The 22786-nt window shown below is 43.8% G+C and overlaps 1 protein-coding gene across 1 annotated transcript; it reads left to right on the top strand.

The window, feature by feature from the left end:
* The first annotated feature begins 766 nt into the window (after positions 1-766).
* Positions 767-20884, top strand: LRP11 (LDL receptor related protein 11). The gene is made up of 7 exons (XM_054063937.1): positions 767-1290; positions 7626-7792; positions 10628-10769; positions 11609-11734; positions 12501-12713; positions 19142-19243; positions 19450-20884. The coding sequence occupies exons 1-7, from the start codon at positions 795-797 to the stop codon at positions 19602-19604; spliced, it is 1401 nt and encodes a 466-aa protein (XP_053919912.1). The 5' UTR covers positions 767-794; the 3' UTR covers positions 19605-20884.
* The last annotated feature ends 1902 nt before the right edge of the window (positions 20885-22786 follow it).

A 22786-nucleotide genomic window follows, 5' to 3' on the forward strand; every position in this document is an offset into this window, starting at 1 on the left:
TGGGGGTCTTGATTGACAGCTGACTGAACATGAGCCAGCAGTGTGCCCAGGTGGCCAAGAAGGCCAATGGCATCTTGGCTTGTATCAGAAACAGCGTGACCAGCAGGTCCAGGGAGGTTATTCTCCCATTGTACTCAGCACAGGTGAGACCGCACCTTGAATACTGTGTTCAGTTCCGTGCCTCTCGCTCCAAGAAGGATGTTGAGGCTCTGGAGCGTGTCCAGAGGAGAGCAATAAAGCTGGTGAAGGGGCTGGAGAACAAGTCTTATGAGGAGCGGCTGAGGGAACTGGGGTTGTTTAGCCTGGAGAAGAGGAGGCTGAGGGCAGACCTTATTGCTCTCTACAACTAGCTGAGGGGAGGTTGTAGAGAGGTGGGTGCTGGCCTGTTCTTGCAAGTTACAGGTGATAGGACAAGGGGGAATGGCCTCAAGCTGTGCCAGGGGAGGTTCAGACTGAATATCAGGAAAAATTTTTCACAGAAAGGTTCATCGGGCACTGGCAGAGGCTGTGCAGGGAGGTGGTTGAGTCCCCGTCCCTGGAGGTATTTAATAGATGGGTAGACGAGGTGTTCAGGGACATGGTTTAGTGGCAGATAGGAATGGTTGGACTCGATGATCCAAGAGGTCTTTTGCAACCCAGCGATTCTATGAATCGGGGGGGGGGGGGCGGGGAGGGGCGGGGCCATAGGCAGGGCGGGGGGCGGGGCGTCCCCGCCCGGCGGAGCTGTCCAGGGCGGTGGTGCTGAAGCCGCGGCACCGCCCCGCGCAGGCGGGCGGGGCCGGCCGCCTGGGGCCATGGCGGCGCTGGTGCTGGTGCTGCTGGCGGCGCTGGGCGGGCGCTCGGCGCTGCCGGGCGGGAGGTGCGAGGCGCCGCCGCCCGAGCCGCGCTCGCCGGTGTCGGGCGTGGAGTCACTACTGGAGGAGTTCCGGCGGCAGCTGCAGCGGGAGGAGCCGGGCTTCCCCGCGGCGGGAGGCGGCGGGGAGCGGTGCAGCGGCAGCGGCAGCTTCTCGGCCAGGCCCGACTCCATCATCCGCACCAAGGACTCCATCGCGGCCGGCGCCACCTTCCTGCGGGCGCCCGCGGCGGGGTGGCGGCAGTGCCTGGACGCCTGCTGCGCCGAGCCCCGCTGCACGCTGGCCGTGGTGCAGGGGCCCACGGGGCGCGGGGCGGCCGAGAGGGGCTGCTATCTCTTCAACTGCACCCACCGCGGCCGCCCCGTCTGCCGCTTCGCCCCGCACCGCGGCTACCGCACCTTCGCCCGCCGCCCCGACGGCGCCGCCCCGCCGCACGGTGAGGGGCTGCCGGGTGGGGGGGGCGGGAGGCTCCCTCTGGCATGGGGTGGGGGGGCGGGGAGTGCAGGGGGGGCCGCGTAGAGAGGGAGGGGGAGCGGTGGGGGGGAGGTCTAAAGGGGATCGAGAGACAGCGGAGAGCGGCTTGAGGGGGCGGCACGGAGCTGGGGAAGGGCTTAGGAAGGGATCGAGAGCTGCGAAGCTGGGGAAGGGTTTATAAATGGATCAGGAGCCAACGGACAGAGGAGGCCACGAAGCTGGGGAAGGGTTTAGAAAGGGATCAAAAGGCACTGGAGAGCCTCCAGGGGTGGCCACAGAGCTGGGGAAGGATCTAAAAGGTATCGAGAGCCAAAGGAGAGCCGCCAGAGGAGGCCACAGAGCTGGGAAAGGGTTTAGAAAGGGATTGAGAGTGGGCGGGGGGGCACGAAGCTGGGGAAGGGTTTAGAAAGGGATCAGGAGCCGAAGGACAGCGGCCAGAAGAGGCCACAAAGCTGGGCAAGGGTTTAGAAAGGGATCAAGAGCCACCAGAGAGCGGCCAGAGGAGGCAACAAAGCTGGGGATGGGTTTAGAAAGAAATCGAGAGCCAAAGGTGAGCAGCCAGGGGAGGCCACAAAGCTGGGGAAGGGTTTAGAAAGAAATCGAGAGTGGCCACGGGGGGCCACGAACCTGGAGAAGAGTCTAGAAAGGGATTGAGAGCCACGAAGCTGGGGAAGGGTTTAGAAAAGGATTGAGAGCCAAAGGAGAGCGGCCAGGGGAGACCACGAAGCTGGGGAAGGGTCTAGAAGGGGATCAAAAGCCAGTGGAGAGTGGCCAGGGGATGCCATGAAGCTGGGGTAGGGTTTAGAAAGGGATCAAAAGGCACCGGAGAGCATCCAGAGGAGACCACAAAGCTGGGGAAGGTTTGAGAGGGGTATCTGGATGAGTCAATTCGTGCATTCAACCTAGAGAAGAGGAGACTCAGGGGAGACCTCATTGCAGTCTATAGCTTCTTCCCAAGAGAAGGAGGAGGAGCAGGCGCTAATCTCTTCTCTCTGGTGACCAATGATAGGACCCGAGGGAATGGCAGGAAGATATTCCAGGGGATGTATCCTGGGCTGCATCAAAAGAAGTGGCTAGCAGATCGAGGGAGATGATTCTTCCCCTCTGTTCCTCTCTTGTGAGACCTCATCTGGAGTACTGTGTCCAGTTCTGGAATCCTCAGCATAAGAAGGATATGGAGCTGTTGGAATGTGTGCAGAGGAGGGTTACAAGTGTGATCAGAGGGCTGGAGCACCTCCCATAGGAGGACAGGCTGAGAGAGTTAGAGTTGTTCCGCCTGGAGAAGAGAAGACTCTGAGGAGACCTTATAGTGACCTTCCAGTACCTGGAGAGGCTACAGGAAAGCTGAGGAGGGACTGTTTACAAAGTGATAGGACTAGGGGCAATGGGTATAAACTGGAGAGGGGCAGATTTAGACTAGATGTAAGGAGAAATTTCTTCACCATGAGAGTGGTGAGGCACTGGAACATATTGCCCACGGAAGCTGTGGATACTCCAACTAGATGATCTTTAAGGTCCCTTCCAACCCAAACTGTTCTATGATTCTACGATTCTATGATATTAGGAAAAAGTTCTTCGCACAGGGGGTGGTGGAGCACTGGAACAGGCTCCCCAGGGAAGCAATCAGAGCACCAAACCTGACAATAATCAAGAAGCATTTGGACAATGCCTTCAGGTACATTCAGGTGTGAATGTTGGGGTTGTCCTATGCAGGGACAGGAGTTGGACTCAATGATCCTTGTGGGTCCCTTCCCACTCAGGACTTTTTGTGATTCTTCCTGGGGGTGCTGTCCAGGTGATATCACCTAAGCGGGATTCTTATTTGCTTAGTTTAGAATTTTTACGTCTTAAGTACTTTTAAGCTAGACTGAAGAAGGGTTCCTCACAGGTAGACCAGAAGCAGCATGAAGGTTCCATGTGACCACCTCCAGAGTCTGGGCCACATCAAAAGCTGCAGTTTGTTCAGCCCTGGAGTATATTTAAGAACAACATAACCCAGAGCAAGCAGTGGTGGGTAAAAACAGGTCTGGATCTGTAAATTTGGAGTCTGTTTCCTAGCATCTGATCCAAAGCAGTTCCTCAGACTCCCTCAGCTCCTGTTGTTAAAACAATTGCGTCTTAATTCATTTTGTCTTAATTTCATTACCTTCTGTTGATAATGCCTTCCTAAATGTCCTCAATTCTCCATCTTCTTCAGTAATATATCTCAGCTTGATTACATTGGTCACTGTGTGTGACATTAAGAAGACCTAGTGGTGGTGTGAAGGAAAGCAGTGTGTCCACACGGCATCCACTAGCACTGCTCCCTTGGCGGGGGAGATCTCAGGCTTCATCCTCCGTCCAGTCCTGTCTGGTTTATGAGAATGCCAATGGGAATCCCCTGGGGATAAAAGACAGCAGGGGCTTGATTTTTAGAGGAGTTATGATGCCTAAATATTTTTTGTGAAGTGCATGGGCAGGTAAACTATAGAGCTATAGGGAAGAACTTAAGGCTGTAAAGATGATCTTAAGATGTCAGAAAAACTCGAAGTATAGTTCTGACATTTTCAATGTGTTAGAATCCACAGTGCTATTTAGACAGCAATTGGGGGTAATTATGTTTCATAACCTTGTATGGACTTGAAAGATAGAAGGCTTAAGGCTAGATTTTGCACAAACATCACAGAGAATTAGGCTTCTTTGAAAACCTTTGAAAATATCTTCAAATGTCTTTCATCATTCTGAACTGCCTTAATTCCATTAAAACCTGGACCTCATGTAGAGTGCAGTTATGGTACATTATAAATAACACTATTGTTCAAATTAGTCTTTGCCTATTAGATATCTTGAATTTCTTGTATTCCCTGAGTTCTTGAATGCCTGGCTCCTCAGGCAGCTTTCATGACTATCAACACTGGGCTTGCGAGGCCATTTCAGTTCCTAGTCTGCAAATTGCTCTGTGTCCTTTTGGGCTTATTTAAAAGTCTGCCGTGTGGGTGATGGTGGTATCGGAAACAGAGGATTACGACTTCTTAATGCAATTACTCTGGAGCTGAAGCAAAGTCACGAAGGAGAATGAACTTGTATTCAAACATCTGTCAGCCGTGACATAAATCAGGAGAGATAAAATTAAGATTGAATTATTTTGCTGTCTGATGTTATGTTACCACTGCGTTCTTAAACTGCTTTGAGAAATGAACCTGGGCAACAGCACATCATCACAGGAGGATGAAGGCACATCTCTTTTCCCTTGTGTCACCCCATGACTGAATTTAGGAAATTAGGGAAAGAGTTTTTCTTTTCAAGATTTTCTTTTACAAAGGGATCACGTTTTACCCATTCTTTTTTTCCAGAATATTATGGGGCTGAGTCTCCCGCTGTTTTCTTTTTGATAATCTCAAACCAACATCTGTCCATAAATGTACTGCCCTTGTAATTCCAAAATATTTCTGAGCATTCGTATGCAGTAATTTCTAGGGTGTCATGGTTTAATTTCTGTTAAGAATCTTCAATAAGCCAAAATCAACTGCTTATTTCATCCTGGGAGCAATTCATATCAGATATGTATTCTTCAGAGGAATGGTATCTCTTCGTACTTCCAGAATAGTCAGCAGAGGGGTGAATTTTTGAGACCAAACATTTCAGTGTAAATACGAGTCCTTTACTTTACACTCAGGTTTGTGCTAGTTCAGCTGTGGATTTACTTTGCAATTCCAGGCGGTTTGTGCTGTGTTAACTGTGAAACGCCATATGCCTGTCCTAAAAGAAGAAGTAATTGGTTTTCCCTTTGTTAGGGAAATTTTAGAATTTTTTATGTAGAAAGAGAGGCTTTGAGTGTCTCGCCAGAAGTGTGTAACTTCCCTTCTGTGCTACTTACTAGTTGTGAACAGTGGGACAATTGAACAGTAAGGTAAACTAATACCAAAGACATCCAGGAATAGGCAGTGAAATAACCTTTTATAACAAAGCCTTCATTCAGACAGCTAGCTGACAGCTTCATTATTGTCAGACCAAGTCTGCATAATACAAAGGACGGAGGGAGCAGAATAAATTAAGCCTGTCATGTTCCCCTGCTACAAAAAAAAGTGTTGCTCATAACGTTGCAACCTTTTTTCTAGGAAGCAGACTGCTCCTGCATCTCAGAGTGTTGATCTGGGATATCAGTTTCGTATTGCTTATTTACATTCAACCTAAATAAAAATAAGAAACAGAAATACAAAGATGCTTTCTGAGCTTGATTTTTCTGCTGACCTGTGGCTTATAGTCCTTTACTCGCACTAGCAGCAGTTTTAAGTGGCTCCTGAGTATGCCTCCTTGCTTTTTTATGCTGACTTCTTAGCAGCGTGTATTCCCTGAATCTGGAGGTGTTTCACTCACTAAGGATAATGCATTCTTTTGCTTAAAACTTTGCTGTGGAAAAAGTCTTTAGCTGAATAGGCTGTCTCCTCCCATGTCAAACGTCTCTCTTGGGCCAGATTATTCTCTAGTAGAGGAAAATATGAGCTGATTTGCCATTGATTTACCTTTCTGAAGATGTTCTGGTTGCTCACGAGAAAAGGCGTCTGTGTGGTTCCTCACTCATCTTTAACAAAGAGCTATCATGAATTTCTGTGACCTCCCCCAATGTGAAGTTGTCCTGCCATTGCAATTCAGGCAGCTGGAGTATAAAGTTGGTGTGAGAAGAGAATATCTTTATTGTTTAGGGCCCAGGGGAAGTGGGGCTTGTCTCTGCCCCTGCAGGACGTTGATTGATTTGTTTAAACCAGACAAGGGACGTGAAACCTCTTTCTGAGGTGGATGTGGAAAAATGAGTTGTACTGTTTCAAACCCAGGTTGGTCTCTTTTTGAATGTGATTGGTAAAGTAAATAATCATGTGAAGACTCTACATGATTCATTTATGCCAAAGAAAAGTTGCCCTGGCACCATAATGATCATGTTTTTTAACAATGAGGTGGGGGGTTGCACCTAAATAGTGCTTTTTAGACATAGTTTGTTTTGAGAACTGGGCATATACAAGTTGGGTAAAGCTGCTTATGCCAGCTGGATGAGCAAGAACTGTTTCATACTTCCTATTATTAAAGCCTGTTTTCAGTGGTGTGTATGTTTTCCTAAATCAAGGCATTTGCCGTGACATATTCTATGTTTTACTTACATCTGAGAAAAACAAGGGAAAAAAAGTTTGCTGTTTAGTCAGTGATAAAAAGTTGTCCCGCTGCTCCAATGAGCTCCATGTCTTCAAGCAAGTGCTTGTAACTAGAGAGGAGCAAAGGTCAGGGAGAATCTCTACACTGATAGGGAAGTACCTCTTCTTTCCTTGTGGAGCTCTGCCCACATGGAGTGAAGTTACAGCTTTGTGATCAGGAGGTGCTTTTCTGAGCTCATCATCAGTATCCTTTACCAGAGATCAAAGGTTGAAGACCAGAAAGCACCCTGGCATTTCAGGGTGCCGGAGTTCTCATTCACAGAGAAGAAATGGAGCTTGGGCAGGGAACTGCAGAAAGATATGATCTTGTGGCTAAAGCAGTCAAATGCTAACTTGTAGAACAAGACTTTATCCCTCTCTGTTCCCTGCACTGGCTGAAGGTTGCAAGGCAAATGGCTTAAATCAATTCTCACAGACCATGTCACTTAATGTAACATGGGTTTTGTAAGTCTAACCTGAAAAACTTATGGTCTGATTGGCAAAAGTACTTAGTGCTCACAGATGTAATCAATGAAGATTGTACATTGAACATAGAAAAATGCTACAAATCCTGAATAGTCTGAAAATCAAGCTTTGAATATCTCAAATTAAGCACTTGAAATCAGCAGTCATTTCTGATCATTTTTAATTATTGTGCACAGCTTCCCCAGAATGCCAGCTTATGTTAAATAAGTCTTTCAGTCCTGTAACGATGTATCATAAAAAGAGACTAAAAGTGTATTAAGTTTTGCAGAGTGCTGAAAAGGTGTGCAATAACTGCCATCTGAATATGTATGTAATCCTTATTTAAATAAGTTTTCCTTAATTCAAATTAAAAGAACACACTAGTGCTAATGATCCTGTTGTATTAGTGAAACATCCATGTACGTAGAGAGGTTTTCTATGTGATGTGCTCCTAATGTAGCAGTTATTTCCTGAAGACATCACTGAATATGGAACAGTTAACTAAAATTTAAGTAGATACTAGTTTGCTTAACAAAATGTGCACTAACAAACATGTCCTGCCAAGTTGCACAGTGGTGAATCAACACCATAACCAAGAAAAAATGTGGTTTATGTAAATAATCACTCAGCTTCCCTTGATAAATAACTAAGCTTCTCTTTTTAATTGTAGAAGAAGAAGAATATGATGAGCCTCCACAGTGCAAGGCAGGACAAGATATTGTGCTGCAATCACCTGTTGACTGGGTGCTTTTGGATGGCCGAGAAAGTTCAGATGACCATGGAATTGTGCAGTATGAGTGGACATTGCTGCAAGGTGACTCATCAGTTGAAATGAAGGTACACGTGCAATCTCAGACATGGCCAGTTTCTTGCAGATTGTTCTGTTCGTACCATTTTAAATGTAGAGCTAAAACCATTAAACATATTCAAATGGATATGGCTACCAGGCACCAAAATTAGGATGACTGTACAACCTGAGCATTTATTTCATAGAAATATTGAGCAACCTAGGTTGGAAGGGACCTCAAAAGACCATTTAGTTCAACCTTTCATGGAGCAGGAGCCTAGACGAGATTATCTTACCTGTTCAATCACATCTTGAAAACCTCTAGTCATGGGGACTATACCATGTCCCTGGGGTATTTGTTCCCATGATCATTTCTAGTGGTTTATACAGTTCATCTCTGTCCAGGATGGCATGAAACAGTCAGCAGGAGACAAGTAGAAACCAGTACTCCACTGTATTTCAGCTCTGCTCTCTTTCACCATTGTTTGTGCCCACTGCAGTTAGTTTTTTGTTTCTGTGATCTAGGATAGAGACACCTTAGTCAATCAGTTACTATAAATAATAAGATACTTTCACCAACAGTCCTCTGTCAATGTTTGTGGAGAAGCTGCAAAGAAATATGTGACATAGACCTTATAAGATACCTTGAGATACTCTTTAATTGTACAATTTCTGTGCATCTGTGCAATTTGCTTTCAACGTAAAATTAACAATCAAGAGAGGGATTCTCCATCCTGCCGTTCTTTGTGGATGCTTTAGGAGCAGCAGAAAAAGAAAGGAAAAATGTCTCAGATCCATAGAGTCTAATTGCAGTCTTTTCACAGTCCACCAGTATTCAGGGCACACTGAGAATTCCACTTAGAGCAGGAGGGACATGTAAAGGGGAAAGGATGTGAACCACAGACCTTACTGTTGCTGAGATGCTGCCAACGGATAGGAAGAGTTTAAACAGAACAGACTGTATAAACTAGCTGGCTATGTGTGCCAGTGCCAACATGAGCAGTGACTGTACAGTTGCTGATGTCTGTTCAGTACAGTAACATCAAGGAAAAAATACCAGTATCAGCGAAGTTACTCAAGCTGTGTAATGATGGAACAAACTGGAGTTTGGCCTGACACAAAGAGCTAGCAAAATACATTGACACCTAAAATTATCATCCATGGAAATGAAAGCAATTCTTTAGGCTCCTGGAGGGCAGTATAGGTAATTGAAGATCACTGTGTCACAATTGGGAAACATGCTGCTGAATGAACCCAGAGAAGACAATTGGGTTTCTCTGGAGAATAGTTATTGAAGTTTATGCACAGATAACTTTTTATAAACATACTCCTCACAGAAAACACAGCAGGGCTGCTCAGAGTATTAAAGACAGTGCTGTGCGCTGTCTTCTTACTGCAAGATCCACATCCGCATCTTTGGAAGGCTGACTACAGTCAGCTCTTTCTGAATGACTTGAGGCTGTATTGCAGTTTTGAACTATCATGTCAAAGAACACTCTGTGTTTGCTTATCTTCATTTGTTATTTTTTTGGCTTGAAAACTAAAAGGTCAGAAGGCTTTGATAAGGAGTGTGAACAGCATAATACATAGAAAAGACTTAAATAGTTGCTAGATATCATCTGGAAAAAATGAACATTTCATTTTCAAGAGCTGTTAATCAGATCGTGTGCAGCAGTAAATGCTATTTAAAGAAAATAATGCTCTTTAAAATAATCTGTGATGTAAGTAATATATCTAGAGTGAGGCAAAAATCAAGAGTGAATTAAAAAATATAAAGTTCATGTTTTTACTTTTACTCCAAGTCACTCCATAAAATAAAGACTAGTCTTATATCCATTTAAACTTGTGAGATTCACATTAATCTTGGTGATTTTTTTGTATTTGAGAACAGAAAACAAATTTGACACACATTCATGCTTAGATAAATATTTTTCCATTGTGTTCAAATGAGTAGAGATTTCTCCTGCAAATATGTACCCTGATGATTATCCATGATAATTGAACTTTTAGAGTTGAATTAATGATTTTTTTCCATACAATCTTCAGTTGCTGCCTTTAGTATTTAGTTGCTATCCTGAAGTTTCTGGTTTCATGTCATTTATTCTTAGAAAATGACCTATAAATCCATAGCTACCAGGGAGAATGGGACTGTGTTTAAATAAGATAAAAGACAGCTGTTGCATTGCGCTTATGTACCAAAGAAGGCAGAGGAGGGGACTGCTCTAAAGAGATCTTATTGTATTGTAGAAGGAAGACAGTAGAAAAATTTTTTTCTATTGTGACTGATTATTTCTTCTTAGGTAATTTGCTCCTCAGATTGCTACCTGCATGCTGTAAGCTGTGCAGCTTCATGACACTTAGGGGCAATTATGCTTTTTTTTCTTAAAAAGTATTGATTATCTGGAAATCTACTGTATAGTTTAAGCCAAAGTTTCTAAGAAAGCAGGTACAGTCGTTCTTCAGGGCAGTGTGGAAATAAAAAGGAAAGCACAGAAGTCTAAGCTACAGACTAACTCAACGTGGAGGAAATTCTCTAATACTTTACTGCTTCACCTCTAAAATTACATTTCTAATTACTGAAAAATTGAGTTAAATGTATGTTTCCATTTATGTTCCAGTGGTAAGATCCACAGTTCCAGGTAACCAAGCGTACCATGAAAAACAGTACATAAATGCAAAGTATGTTTATTTTTACAAAGGGATGCAAAGAAAAAGATCAAAACATTACCTGTCGATACACATGCTTGAGTGGGCTGGCTAGACTTACGAGAAGTATTTAATCTGTGTGAAAAGCATTGCACAGAAAAGAGCTCCCTATTCCTAGAAGTTTATGGACAAATCCTTTATACCAATATAAGTTTTTTTTGCTGTGCTTCTTTAATCAGGTACCACAGCCAGGAACGTTAAAACTGTCTCACCTTCAGGAAAACAGGTATATTTTCCAGTTAACTGTGACAGACACTGCAGGTCAGCAGAGCTCTGACAACGTCTCTGTGACCGTTCTGCCCATGGTGCATTCTGCAGTAGGTGAGAAAAAGACTGAAGCCTACATTTCCAGTGTTTAATTTTGCCCTTATTCGTTACGTGATGACATCTCTTCCAGCCTTGATTTGCCGTTTCAAAGTGAGGAAGCAAGCAAGCATCACTTGTTTGTTAGAGCAATAATAATTTCAAGTATTTACATATTCATCCTTTCATTGCTAATAAGCATGCAGGGTTGGAAAAATGAAATACTGCCATATGTATCAGGCACATTAGAACAATTTGTTGTATAGTCAGACTGTCTGCTAACATAGCCAACAGCAACTGTAGACTCTTTCAGGTTTAAAGACCTCCCACTGACAAATGCCTATGCATTAAAAGTGAGTATTTCACTAATCTGGAGAGGAGGGAAGTTCTGGCCATAGGTGTACCTTGGTGTATTTGAGTATCCATGTAACTCTGTGTGTGTGTGTCTGCGTGGTTTGATTTAACCTTGTAGTAAGTCCAGTGTGAACCTTGCCACTCTCAAATCTGTAATCAAGGCATTGTTTTGATTATAACATTCTGTTGAATCACTTTGTTAAAATCGGCTAATGATTAAGTGCTATGAAAATCACTTATTTTAATCTTGTGATCTACCTCAAGCTATTAATAGGTCCTAAACTGCTACTAAACCAAAGCAATTTAAGAATTCACTTATGATGCTCTGTCAACATAGCAACATATAGCTGAGATTGGCTTTTCTTCAACTTTCTGCCTTGTTTGTGGTCCTTCTTGACATAGAGTGGTTTTGCTTTTTCCTGGGTGCTGCAGACTTTAGTTATTGACTCTGTATTTGCTGCTTGGATTTCTCTTGTGGTGATTTGGGAATTGTTTCTCAACAGCCTGTGTTGGGGTTTGCTCTCGCTACCAATTTATCTGCGATGATGGCTGCTGCATTGACATCACATTTGCTTGTGATGGCGTGAGACAGTGCCCTGATGGATCAGATGAAACCTTCTGCCAGAACTGTAAGTGCACTGGGCCACAGTGTAGATTGTGAAAGTAACCACAGCCTGGATAACCAAAGGGAAATTATATCCTTTCTGTGGTTTCTCTCCCTATGAGCTAACAGCTTGCTCCCAACATAGAGCCTCTCATTGGAAATAGCAGGTGGGAAGATTTAATGTCCACGTACAGCAGATGCTCAGAAATTAACTGTTTTCTTCAAAACACATCAAAACTGTCAAAGGTCCACAAATGACAGATTTTGTGGTAAGAGTTCTCAACATTTAAAAGATCAGTTCTTCACTTGCCTGATGATTCTGGAAACAAGGACTCTGGTCTTGATCTGAAAGGGTGTCTCAGAGGTACACTTCAAAGTGCAGTTACACACCTTAAAAGAATCTGAAACGCTGGAAATGTGGGCACGTAGGCGAACCAGTTGATTCACCATTGATCTGTTTGCTTTCATTAGTCATCCTAAATATGTGCCCATGCTCAGCTAAGTGAGCAAAAATCATCAGAGGGTGAATTGGCGTGATGGCTAGCTGCTCCTTCATTGATAATTCATTTGCTGGATTTCACTATAGAGTTCATGAGTAAACTCTTGCTTAAGAGATGACAGCACGCAATTGGTAACTTGTTATGTATCAGGAACTGATATTTCATCATATGTCTGAACCTGAGGAAGTTGTTTAGCCTGCCTCAAAGCCTGTATTGGAGGATTTTATGTCAGAACACTCCCATTCCCTTCAATTCTTTTTAAAAAGATGCTTTTTGGTTTTGTTACTACAGTCGGCCCCGGCCGGAAGACAGTGACTCATGCAGATCTTGGCACTACCCAGCAAAGAACTGTTGGACTGACTGAAAACACAGATGGAAACTTCTCTGCAGAAAACACCTTGAAAGCCGCTGCCAGAAATCAACAACTTCTCTCAGTGGATGCCGATATGTCTAACCAATCACTTTCTCAGGGACCAAAGAAACAAATCAGTGGACTTGTGCCAGGTAAGAACTGAAACAGATTGGTCTTGTGAAACCATTCTCTTTAAAGAAAGTAAGTGTCTTGCGGTTTACATTTATTTAAATTGTGTTTTGGTGCCTGGCTAAGAGTTAAAGTTTGCAAATGTAAAAAATAATACAAAAGAAACTTGTAATAATTAAGCTACAAGTAGGTATTGCTTTATAGTTGTCAAGTCTGGTTCTTGCCAGGGGCAAAAAGGAAGTTAAAATGTAGGAATGCTCAGAAAAAGATACAGTCTAAGGAGCAAAACATGCAGTGGGTTAAGTACAATTTCTGCCACAGGTTCAGCTCTGTAAGTTGATGTATAAGGCTCTTTAAATCTGTATGGGACTACCTTCAGGAGAACATAACAAAGCACTGTTCAACTTGGGTGAGAGTAATTGTTTCTCTCCTGGTGCTGATGATGGCTTTGTCTTTTTTTTCATGAATAAGTATCTTGATTATTATGGGCACTTTTTTCTGAAGTGTGTCTCCAGGGCAGAACTCTTTCATCAACGTTGAGGGGGCTCGTTCTTGGTAACAAGCAACCCCAGGTCCCATAATGGCTGTGAGCCTGTTGTGAGTCTGTGCAGTGATGTTACAGGCAGAGTCACCGAGCTTTGCCTTGGTAAATCTCCAGAAGCTGCTATTAAATTGGTGTGTCTTTTAAGGCTTCTGCTGGTGAGTTAAAATGATATGACTTGATAATTGAATGAAAGCAAAACTATATGCACTGAGCCTAAAATGACTGCAAGACCTCCCACTTTTATTTCTTCTTGGACTCTGTCTCCTCAAGACACACCTATTTATAGACAGTTTCATTTTCTTGTTACAACAGAGCAGTGCTCAGTGCCCTCTGTTGCTGACTCATGTAAAGGGCACTTTCCTGGCTGGCACTTTGATGCTTCTTCAGATGCTTGAATTTCACCTGTGGAGAAAAGGGAGTGAAAACAACAGTCTTCAAGAATTTCACTGCCTGGGTGAACATGTAGAAATTGATGGCAAAGTCCCCTCTCAAATGTTTCCACTGTTTCTGGCAGTGTAAATGACCTCAGTGCTCCTTACTGGAATGACTTAAAATTCTGGAGTCTGCCCCAAACCTTTCTTGCTCACATAGATCTGATAACAGGACCACCCAAACTAGACATCAAATTGCCAAAGGGTATTGCAGGCTCCAATGGAGAGTCAGCTGCTAAATGAGTCTTAAAAAAAACACTGGAATCCAGAAGTAAAACCAAAATTGAGGTCACCAAAATGTAATGTTATAATTGGAAGGGCATGTAAAAAGTGTGGCAGTTTTGCGTAGTCATTTTTCGTGTTTACCCATTGCACAGTAATGCTTGCACCGTTTTTGCTCTCAAGATAGCCTTTTGCACAGCAGTAGACAATAAAAAATAGAGTTATTATAAAGCTAAAAAAATGTCATGGGCCTTCAGCAATCGATGTACTACCAGAAGTTGTTGTGATTTTGATTTTAAACAGGCAGATATTTCCAGCTGACTATGGTTTAATTCTTGTGGCTTTAAATATCAGTCTTTTTTTTGAGGCTTAGTCAGAATTTCATTTCAGTTAAATGATCCTTAAGGGTTTCCTTGTAGAATAGAAGGACCCAGGCCTCACTGACCCAGGAGCCCAGTACTTTTAACCAAAAAAAACCCCAGTGATCAGCTCAGCAAGATTTTAAGTTGGATACGGATCAGTTCCGAAGAGGGTATATGTGGTGGGAAATGATGCTCTGGCTCCATAGGGGAACTGCCAAAATCTCCTTTGAGTTGCTGTCTTCTCATGCAGACACTTAAACTCCGTAGCGGTCACACATTCTACGTTAATGATTCCCAGAGGTCCAGAAAGGTTCAAGTCCTTCCCTGCTGGTGAGCACCACCTTTATGGAGTTGAGGAGACAGGCATCTAAGCCATTCCTAAAATTCCGTTCAGATCTATTAATTAGATTTTTTTCCATCATTGCCATCTCAAGGAGGTTACAGACCAAATCTAATAATTAGGTGCTAAAAAATAGAGACACATGAAATACTGGAACAGCTCCATGAAGCCCATCTGGAAGTGTGTTCAGGAGGACAATAATTGCTAGATGCATTTTTGAGGAGAGCACTGAACAGCACTGAACAGAAATCATACCAACCACCTCAAAAGTTCAGTAATTCCACTAGCAGAATCCTGTTCTGGGATGGGCTTTCTCGTTGAGACAGTGACGGACGCACTGCTGGTGCCAAGGCAGAACCTGTGCCTCTGAGTCACACTGTAAAGGTCTTTATTGGACCAAGACAATCATGTTGTTTGTTGGCTTAGAGTTGACTTTGCAAGCATTCAGGCTCCTGAAAAACTATTATAAATCAGTTTCAAAAATAAACTTGATGTTAATATCAACGTGGTGAAAAGCCATATCTTTAAAATGCATATTAAGGGTTATGGCTTTACAGCAGCAGCACAGGTTCCAGCTTTTCACTTGATAGTGCTCCATTCAGGGCTACATTTGTCTTATTTCTTAGTTGATATTTTCAGATCATCGTGGATATACAAGCCAGGAAGGAAAACATGGACCTAGGAAGTCACTCCTAGATCCAGTGACTTCATGGCAGAGCAAGACAAGGTGTTAATATTAAGGGTAATTTACCTGCCAGAGACAGCGTGTGGCACATTCTGGGTGGCTGCTAGATACAGTGTTTCATACGGGAGTTTTCGGCTGATTTTTCAAGAACGGGAGTTTTTGGCGAGAAGTTGCAGGGGAGTTACTTAATTTTCTTCCTTTTTTTTAGATTTGCTTTTATTACAGTGGTGGTTACAATACCAATAAAGACAGGTCTCTTCTGCTCCTTGCCTCCCCAGAAGCAGCTTGACAAAGGACCTCCCTGTAAAGGACCACCATAATTATATTTTCTCCACGTTAAAAGGAGCTGGGCTAAGCTGTTATGTTAGGAGCTGTGGGATGCTTCCTCACAGCAGGTGCATGAGCTTTCTGCCTATAAGGATATTGCTGGGGAAATTTATCCCAGAATCTCTTTTCTTCTAATACTTCCTGGGTTCCCACTTTCCTTTAACCTGCTCTCTTTACTCCAGTAGCCCCTCATGTTTGGCCCTGACTTGATACAAGCTCTTTAAGGACTTATGCTTAAGTATGAAAATGTGAAAGTATGCACATCCAGGGTTTAAAAACACTGTTTGACACTTGTACCTGACCTAGCAGGGCATCTATTCACAGCAAAGAGAAGGAAAAAAAACCATACAGAAGTCATTCATTGTTGACAATGGGTGAATCTTGTCCTGCACTCCTGCCTTTCGGGTGGAGTTCCTCTGCAGCAGGGTCACTCGAGGAAAGTGCCAAGTCTGCTTAGAAATAACCTTAGGCACCTGGAGCATGAAGTCTTCCGCAACAGATTCATGGTTTACTTTTACTCAAGGCGAAAGTAGTTTCTTCCATAGTTGGGAGTGGATGCAGGAAGAAGCATTTAATGTCAATAAAGGGGTCTGTTCCCTTTGCAGACATATCTCTAGACTTCAGTTCCTCTGAAGGCCAGCCCAGCATTTCTGGCATGACTGCCTCTGAAGTGCTCTGGCATCTCTTTCCAGAGAAGCTCTCAAGTCCAGCTGCATGTTCTGGTACTGCTGCTCTTGTACATGAATATGGCAAAAATTTAGTTGCAGCAAAGGCCGTTGGAATGAGCAGTGGACTGGTTTCTAAGCAGCACTAGCAAGTCCAGCAACCACAGTCATGCAGAGGGGTTTAATTCAGAAGCAGCCTAAAGATTTGCACAGCCAACTCAAGTGTATAAATCACCATAACAGCTTTGCATTCCCCTGGCATGGGGTCCCTGCCTCTCCCCAGGCTGCCCGCGCCAGCTGTTGTGCAGTACTGTTCAGGGCTGGGATTACAACATTTGACTGAGTGCCCAAGCCTGAGTCATGTTTTTGCTGCAGAGGCATCACAGCAGTAGCCATAACCTAGGTCTTAAATTTAGGGGTAACTGGAAAGGGCTATAAATTGCAATTTCCTAGGCATGGACTAGAAAATTAAGAGAAAGTGAAAACAAAATGAAACCCACATAGCATACTTTATGCCAGGTTCCTAAACCTGTCTGGGGAGATCTTTCCTTTTCTAGTTGGTAACAGATAAGGTGTTGAGCAGTATTGACCCACATAGCCCCTCCAGTCCTGCAAGAACAGCCACAAGACTCAGTAAACCCCTACAAGCTTTATTGAAAGGATTCTGTTACTCATCTACTCTTCTAAAATTTTGCTGCTAAACTTCTTTCCACGTATATTTGTCAAATGTCTTTATAAACAGTTGACTTAAATATTCCTTTTACTCAAATGGCAGGGAAACAAATTTATGAAACAGACATTCAGGTTTAGCCTTGTCATACAGGTTGGAGCAGTTCTAAAAAGAGCCAGTGTCTCCTGAGTATTTCCGAAATGAAGACAAATATACATTTAATTTCATTTAGGGAAGACAGAAGCAGAGAACAGCTGCTCAGTTCAATTACATTCAGCTTATTTTGCACAGCTCTGATACCATACAGGTACCTGAAAGCCAGTACAGTTTACACTTAGGCTTTCCTTAAGTTCCTTTTACATGCCAGAACAGCCTGAAGAGCCCAAATGAGGAGGAGGGCAGTGGTTTGTTCCTGAGGCATCTTCTAGCAGGTGAAGTTTTTAGGAGGCATTTTGAGACCTCATCTGGAATACTGTATCCAGTTCTGGAATTCTCAACGTAAGAAGGATATGGAGCTGTTGGAACGGGTCCAGAGGAGGGCTACAAAGATGATCAGAGGCCTGGAGCACCTCCCGTATGAGGACAGCCTGAGAGAGTTGGGCCTGTTCAGCCTGGAGAAGAGAAAGCTCCGAGGAGATCTTGTAGCGACCTTCCAGTACCTGAAGGGGTCCTACAGGAAAGCTGGAGAGGGGCTATTCGTAAAGTCTTGTGGTGATAGGACGAGCGGGAATGGGTATAAACTGGAGAGGGGCAGATTTAGAATAGACATTAGGATTAATTTCTTCACCATGAGAGCAGTGAGACACTGGAACAAGTTACCAAGGGAAGTTGTGGATGCCCCATCCCTGGAGGTGTTCAAGGCCAGGTTGGATGGGGCCTTAGGTGGCCTGGTCTAGTGGGATGTCCCTGCCCGTGGCAGGGGAGTTGGAACTGGATGATCTTTAAGGTCCCTTCCAACCCTAACTGTTCTATGATTCTAAGTTAGGTGGCAATAAAGCCAGGGCTTAGGAGGACTGTGTGACACCTTAGAGTGGGGACATTAGCACTAACCTCATGCCAATATCAATTAAACAATTTAAGCTTTAATTGATGTGTGTGTGTATTTGCTGCTGCAACCGACAGGGATGTGTTCTGCAGTGCGTTAGAGCTGTTGGTGGTGGGTGGGAGTTACACATGGTACATGTTCCAAGTTAATTGACTTAAACACTTCCTTAACGCCCACCACTATATGTAATTCCAATTACAACATTTCACATTCATAGTTTACAGATCTTGTAGCTGAGTATGTTTCCGCTGGCATTGTCACAGTTCTGAGAGCTGCCAATAAATATTTCACAGCACAGTCAAAGTGCCCTTCAATATTTATCAGTAAAGAACAAATAAAGTTATTACATTTAAAAACATAGGCACATTTCTGATTTTTGTGAGGGCGTGTTGGTGGACTAAGCTGTCACTCTTGCATGAAGGGTCCCCATAGCTGTTGGTATAGGACTTCAATGAGAGGGTAGGAGGAGGGAGTCTCTGCTGAGTTACTCTTTGCTCCTTTGAAGCAAAACTGGAGCCACCAGCACTCCCAAGATGAGCAGTTCTTGACAGCAAACTGTGTGTCATCTCTTCCTGTGTAGCTACAATGCTCTGCTATATCTTCTGTATTACACCAAGCTGAAATGACTCAAAGTTATCCTCTTAGTGATGTTTTCCCTGCATATTCTTATGTCTTCCAAGTACAGAAATTCTGCATCTGTACATGTCAAGTAACAGGCAAAATTAGGGTAATTTGTGTAGTCAATCTATGCATTACTCACTTTACAGGTTCCAAGGGTGGAGATCAACATAACTTGAAATGGCCTCCTTTTCACCTCTATATAACTGCTTTAGTAATGTTTTAGCTCATATTGGTCTATGCCTCATTATGGAACTTTGTAAAAGAGGATTTATATCTACATTTTTTTCAGTGGAAAATGACCTGCTTGGGTTTGTTTGAGATGCACTGTTGTTTGCAGTGCAAAACTGAATTTACATTTTAGTTTTAGTTTCACGTTATTTCAAAAATTCAAGTGGTACAATCACAGTCAGAAATTCTTGAACTGCTTTTCTTTTTCTAAATGTAAGCACTTGCACGTTATTGAATTCTAGTGTCCTGTGGATAAGAATTCCTGAGTCAGTGAACCACAATATTCATTTATCTTGCTTGACTTTGTGCAGATAACAGTTCCTCAGGGAAGAGAACAGATGATAAAAGTGGGAATGGCATAATTATGCCAAAGAGAGATCAGGTCGGAGGTGGTCGTCTAGTCCCAGAAACAGGTAAGACTGACCATGTGAATACCTCTAAAATTATGTTAGCTTTTCAGTAAGGTGCTATAGATCCAGATACTCTAGTAAAGAATTGGAAAATAAATATTAGCCCCTCAGAGATAGGCTAGCTGTATTTTCAATGAAAAGTTTCAGGTTTTCTCTACCAATTTCCCACTCTACTATATAAAGTGTAATTTCTCTTAACCTCATTGCAGGTGCTGTGTTACCCTTAGCCTTAGGCTTGGCCATCACTGCTTTACTGCTGCTTATGGTTGCTTGCAGACTGCGTTTAGTGAGACAGAAGCTTAAAAAAGCTCGACCCATTACATCTGAAGAGTCCGATTACCTCATCAATGGGATGTATCTTTAAAAATCAGATTTAGGTCAGTTGTTTTCTCCCCTTTCTCCTGTGTCCACGAACCTCTGCCTCTATAAAAGGACCAAAACCTTTAGTTAAGTTTCAAGTGTAGAAAAAGCCTCCAGGATGAGGAATGTGTTCTGCCCATGTGGTGATAAAATAAAAGAGTGGGTAGATGCCCATGCTCAGAAAATAAAGAAACGTTCAGGCTCCAGTGTAGCTCCAGTTGGCTCTTATGTAGAAGACACTGCAAGGTGAGGACCCCCCAGACTGGATGCAGGGTGCCCTTGCCCTCTCTGTAGCAGTCAGAGTCCTGGCCATGGCAAAGTGTGCCCTGGGGCCAGTGCACCAGAGCAGCCAAGGCCCAGCAGCTCCTGCCACACTGGCCAAGGCATAGAGGGAAGCCTGTGCCACCCTGCTCTTCTCAGTGTTGCCACCGCTATGCTCCGCTCAGAGGACCAGGACGCTCCAGACCAACGCGTTACTTCACTGCCCAGCAGAGACTGATTTGCGTACTTTCCACCTGTTGTGCCGGGAGTATTTTCATTAAAGAATTTGTCTTGCTTTGTTAATTAAAAGCAATCGCTATTCAAGCACCAGCTTTTGTAATGAAATCTGGGATTCAAGGAACAAAGCATCATTTTTTTATTCATAGTTTAAACCTCTGTGCAGCTAGCAGTCACGCTTATTAAATGCTAAAATGAAAAAATACAGGTCCTCAGTGGTTGAGTTTGGACTTAGCAGTGCTCGACAGCAGTGATGCACGATCCCAGAGCTATGTCTCTCCCCAGAGCTCAGGGCTTGTTCAGCCTTTTCCACCCGTAGCTCGACAGCTTCCACGGCATGAGAGAGCAGCGCAGAGCAGGTTTTACTCGAGACACCAGAGTGTAGGATTCCTGCTGGTTATCCCATAGCTCCCTGCAAAGCTAGAAATCTCTGGCCACCTGCCCTCACCCCAGCAAAATTCTCATAGAAATAGAGCAAGTAATTGATATGTGTGAGTGAACTTCAGATGTGTTAACAGTAAAATGTGTACAGTACATGTTATATATACATATATATACAAACACCGTGCTGTCTATCTTGTTCAACTGTCCGAGGATGTCACATTCACCATGGGTCCCAATAAAAACAGAGGCAAGCGAGGCATGCATCTTTTTGTATGTCGTCTTTTGTACTTTACGTAACTTCGAGTCAGCAAGAATATTGCGCTGGTATACAAATAGTTCTTCAAGTTGCTCGGTCTTGATTACTTTATGTAAAGTAACTCTAATAAACCTATTTTATTCTTACATTTCTGGCATTGCCTTTGTTTTCAGCTGCCGGCTGAACTTTGTGCTATGAAATCATAGAGTGAGAGCAGACAGACGTACACTGCTTCTCTCTGTAAAGCAGCATTAAAAGAAGATTGGAACATGTATAACTGGGGGGAGTCGTTGTAGGAAGACAAAGAACAGGATGTCCACCCCCATCACCTGTCTCTGAAGCAATACTTGAGCTGAGCAGGACAGCAGTCACAGACCTGGCTGTGCCAGTGCTCCTTGCTCAGAGCCCTCCTGCTCCATTAGGCATTGGTTGTTTATACTACAGCGTCACACCAGGTCCAGGAGGCCTTCTGCTGATGCTGCCCATTTCTAACTTGGGAGCACAGCCTTCACCTTCTTTAATCCCAGCCTACAGCAGGCATGGAAAATAGTGAAAGACCCAAAGGGCAACATTTTAAATACAGCCTTCTAGAAAAGATGTGCTGCCCATCTGGTTGGGGTATTATTTCCTAACATTGAAATTTGTTTGTGGTATTAACTAAATATCTAGTTCTCCTTCACATTGTTAACCATAGCAGCAAGAAATCACTGTAGTGATTTCTATTACCAAAACCTGTTCTTCCGACACAAAGCCAGCAGGAGAACAAAAGGTTTAGTTTTGCTCTTCCAGGCAGGACAACAGTGATATCCCATGTGGAGCACAAGCCAACCAGTACAGCCACGGTGCGAGAAGCTGCTCAGCTTTCCAGACACTTTACCCACCAGCAGGCTCGGTTGCTCTGCTGCTGTGAGAGGATTTCACATATGACAGCCAGGAATAAACACCTCCAAGCAGAGCTGGAGCAAGAGCAGCGGACGGCAAGTGTGCCACAGGAGTCCAGCTGTCACTGTGTCACAGTTGCCACAGTCTTCCCAGGGACTCTTCTTTCTAGGAGGGGAGATGGTGGCAGTTGCTGCTGTGCAGACCACTAGCCTGAGGCCGGATGCTTCACAGGTAATCACAAACTCCACAGCTGGGCTGAAATAAAAGGATGTTTGTACTTTACCAGAAAGCCTGTGCATCATCAGCTAGATGAAGAGCAAGACAAAGTTAGCACAACAGCCTGGCTTGGCAGCTCCTGCAATTAATACACACTGGTCTCAATAACGTTTTCATTTAATAGCTTTCATGGTATTTGACTTTAAAGAAGTGATACCCAACTAGTGAACCAGAGCACATCCAAGCACTAACAGAAAAAGCTGTGGCAAGACACTCCTGTCAATACATTGTGGTCACTGCTCCTTCTCCCCAGGCTGCTCCCAGCCATTGCCTCCTGATGACACCACTTCTGTAGCCCCTCCCCGGCTGCTCCTAAGGTTGGGGCTCCCTCTCTGATCTCAAAGGAGTGTTCAGAGCAGCCACTGCTTCTACTGCATCTTCATGGTTGCGTCGCTAACTGCTTTCATGGCTTCTCATGCAAACTTCAGGAACGAGGGACTTGGCTGCTGCAGGAGAAACACTGCCTAAGTGACAGGTGATAGGAGAAGGTGGAATGGTTCAGGCTGGACATCAGGAAAAAATTTTTCACAGACAGGGTCATTGGGCACTGGCAGAGGCTGCGCAGGGCGGTGGTTGAGTCCCCATCCCTGGAGGTATTTACAAGACAGGTAGACGAGGTGCTCAGGGACATGGTTTAGTGGCAGATAGAAATGGTTGGACTCGATGATCCAAGAGATCCAAGTCAGATATTCTATGTGAAAATTATTACTATTTGAGGTCTGTCAGATCTGATTTTCCTGTTCTAAACACTGACATGTCTATCCACATATCTGGGAACATGCACAGTCCATCTATTTTTAGTAACAGGATGCTTTAGACAGATAAGCAGAGAATATTGATTGCTCTGATAGCATATACGTATGGATATTAATCCTCTGTGTATTAGCAGA

The sequence above is a fragment of the Cuculus canorus genome, chromosome 3 (assembly GCF_017976375.1).
Source record: "Cuculus canorus isolate bCucCan1 chromosome 3, bCucCan1.pri, whole genome shotgun sequence".
Taxonomy (NCBI): Eukaryota; Metazoa; Chordata; class Aves; order Cuculiformes; family Cuculidae; genus Cuculus; species Cuculus canorus.

Excerpts from the sequence above, each read along its gene's own strand:
- LRP11 (XM_054063937.1), top strand. The coding sequence starts at position 795 with ATGGCGGCGCTGGTGCTGGTGCTGCTGGCGGCGCTGGGCGGGCGCTCG. Across the intron at positions 1,291-7,625 it reads CGGCGCCGCCCCGCCGCACG|AAGAAGAAGAATATGATGAG; the intron begins GTGAGGGGCTGC and ends TTTTAATTGTAG. Across the intron at positions 11,735-12,500 it reads TGAAACCTTCTGCCAGAACT|TCGGCCCCGGCCGGAAGACA; the intron begins GTAAGTGCACTG and ends TTGTTACTACAG.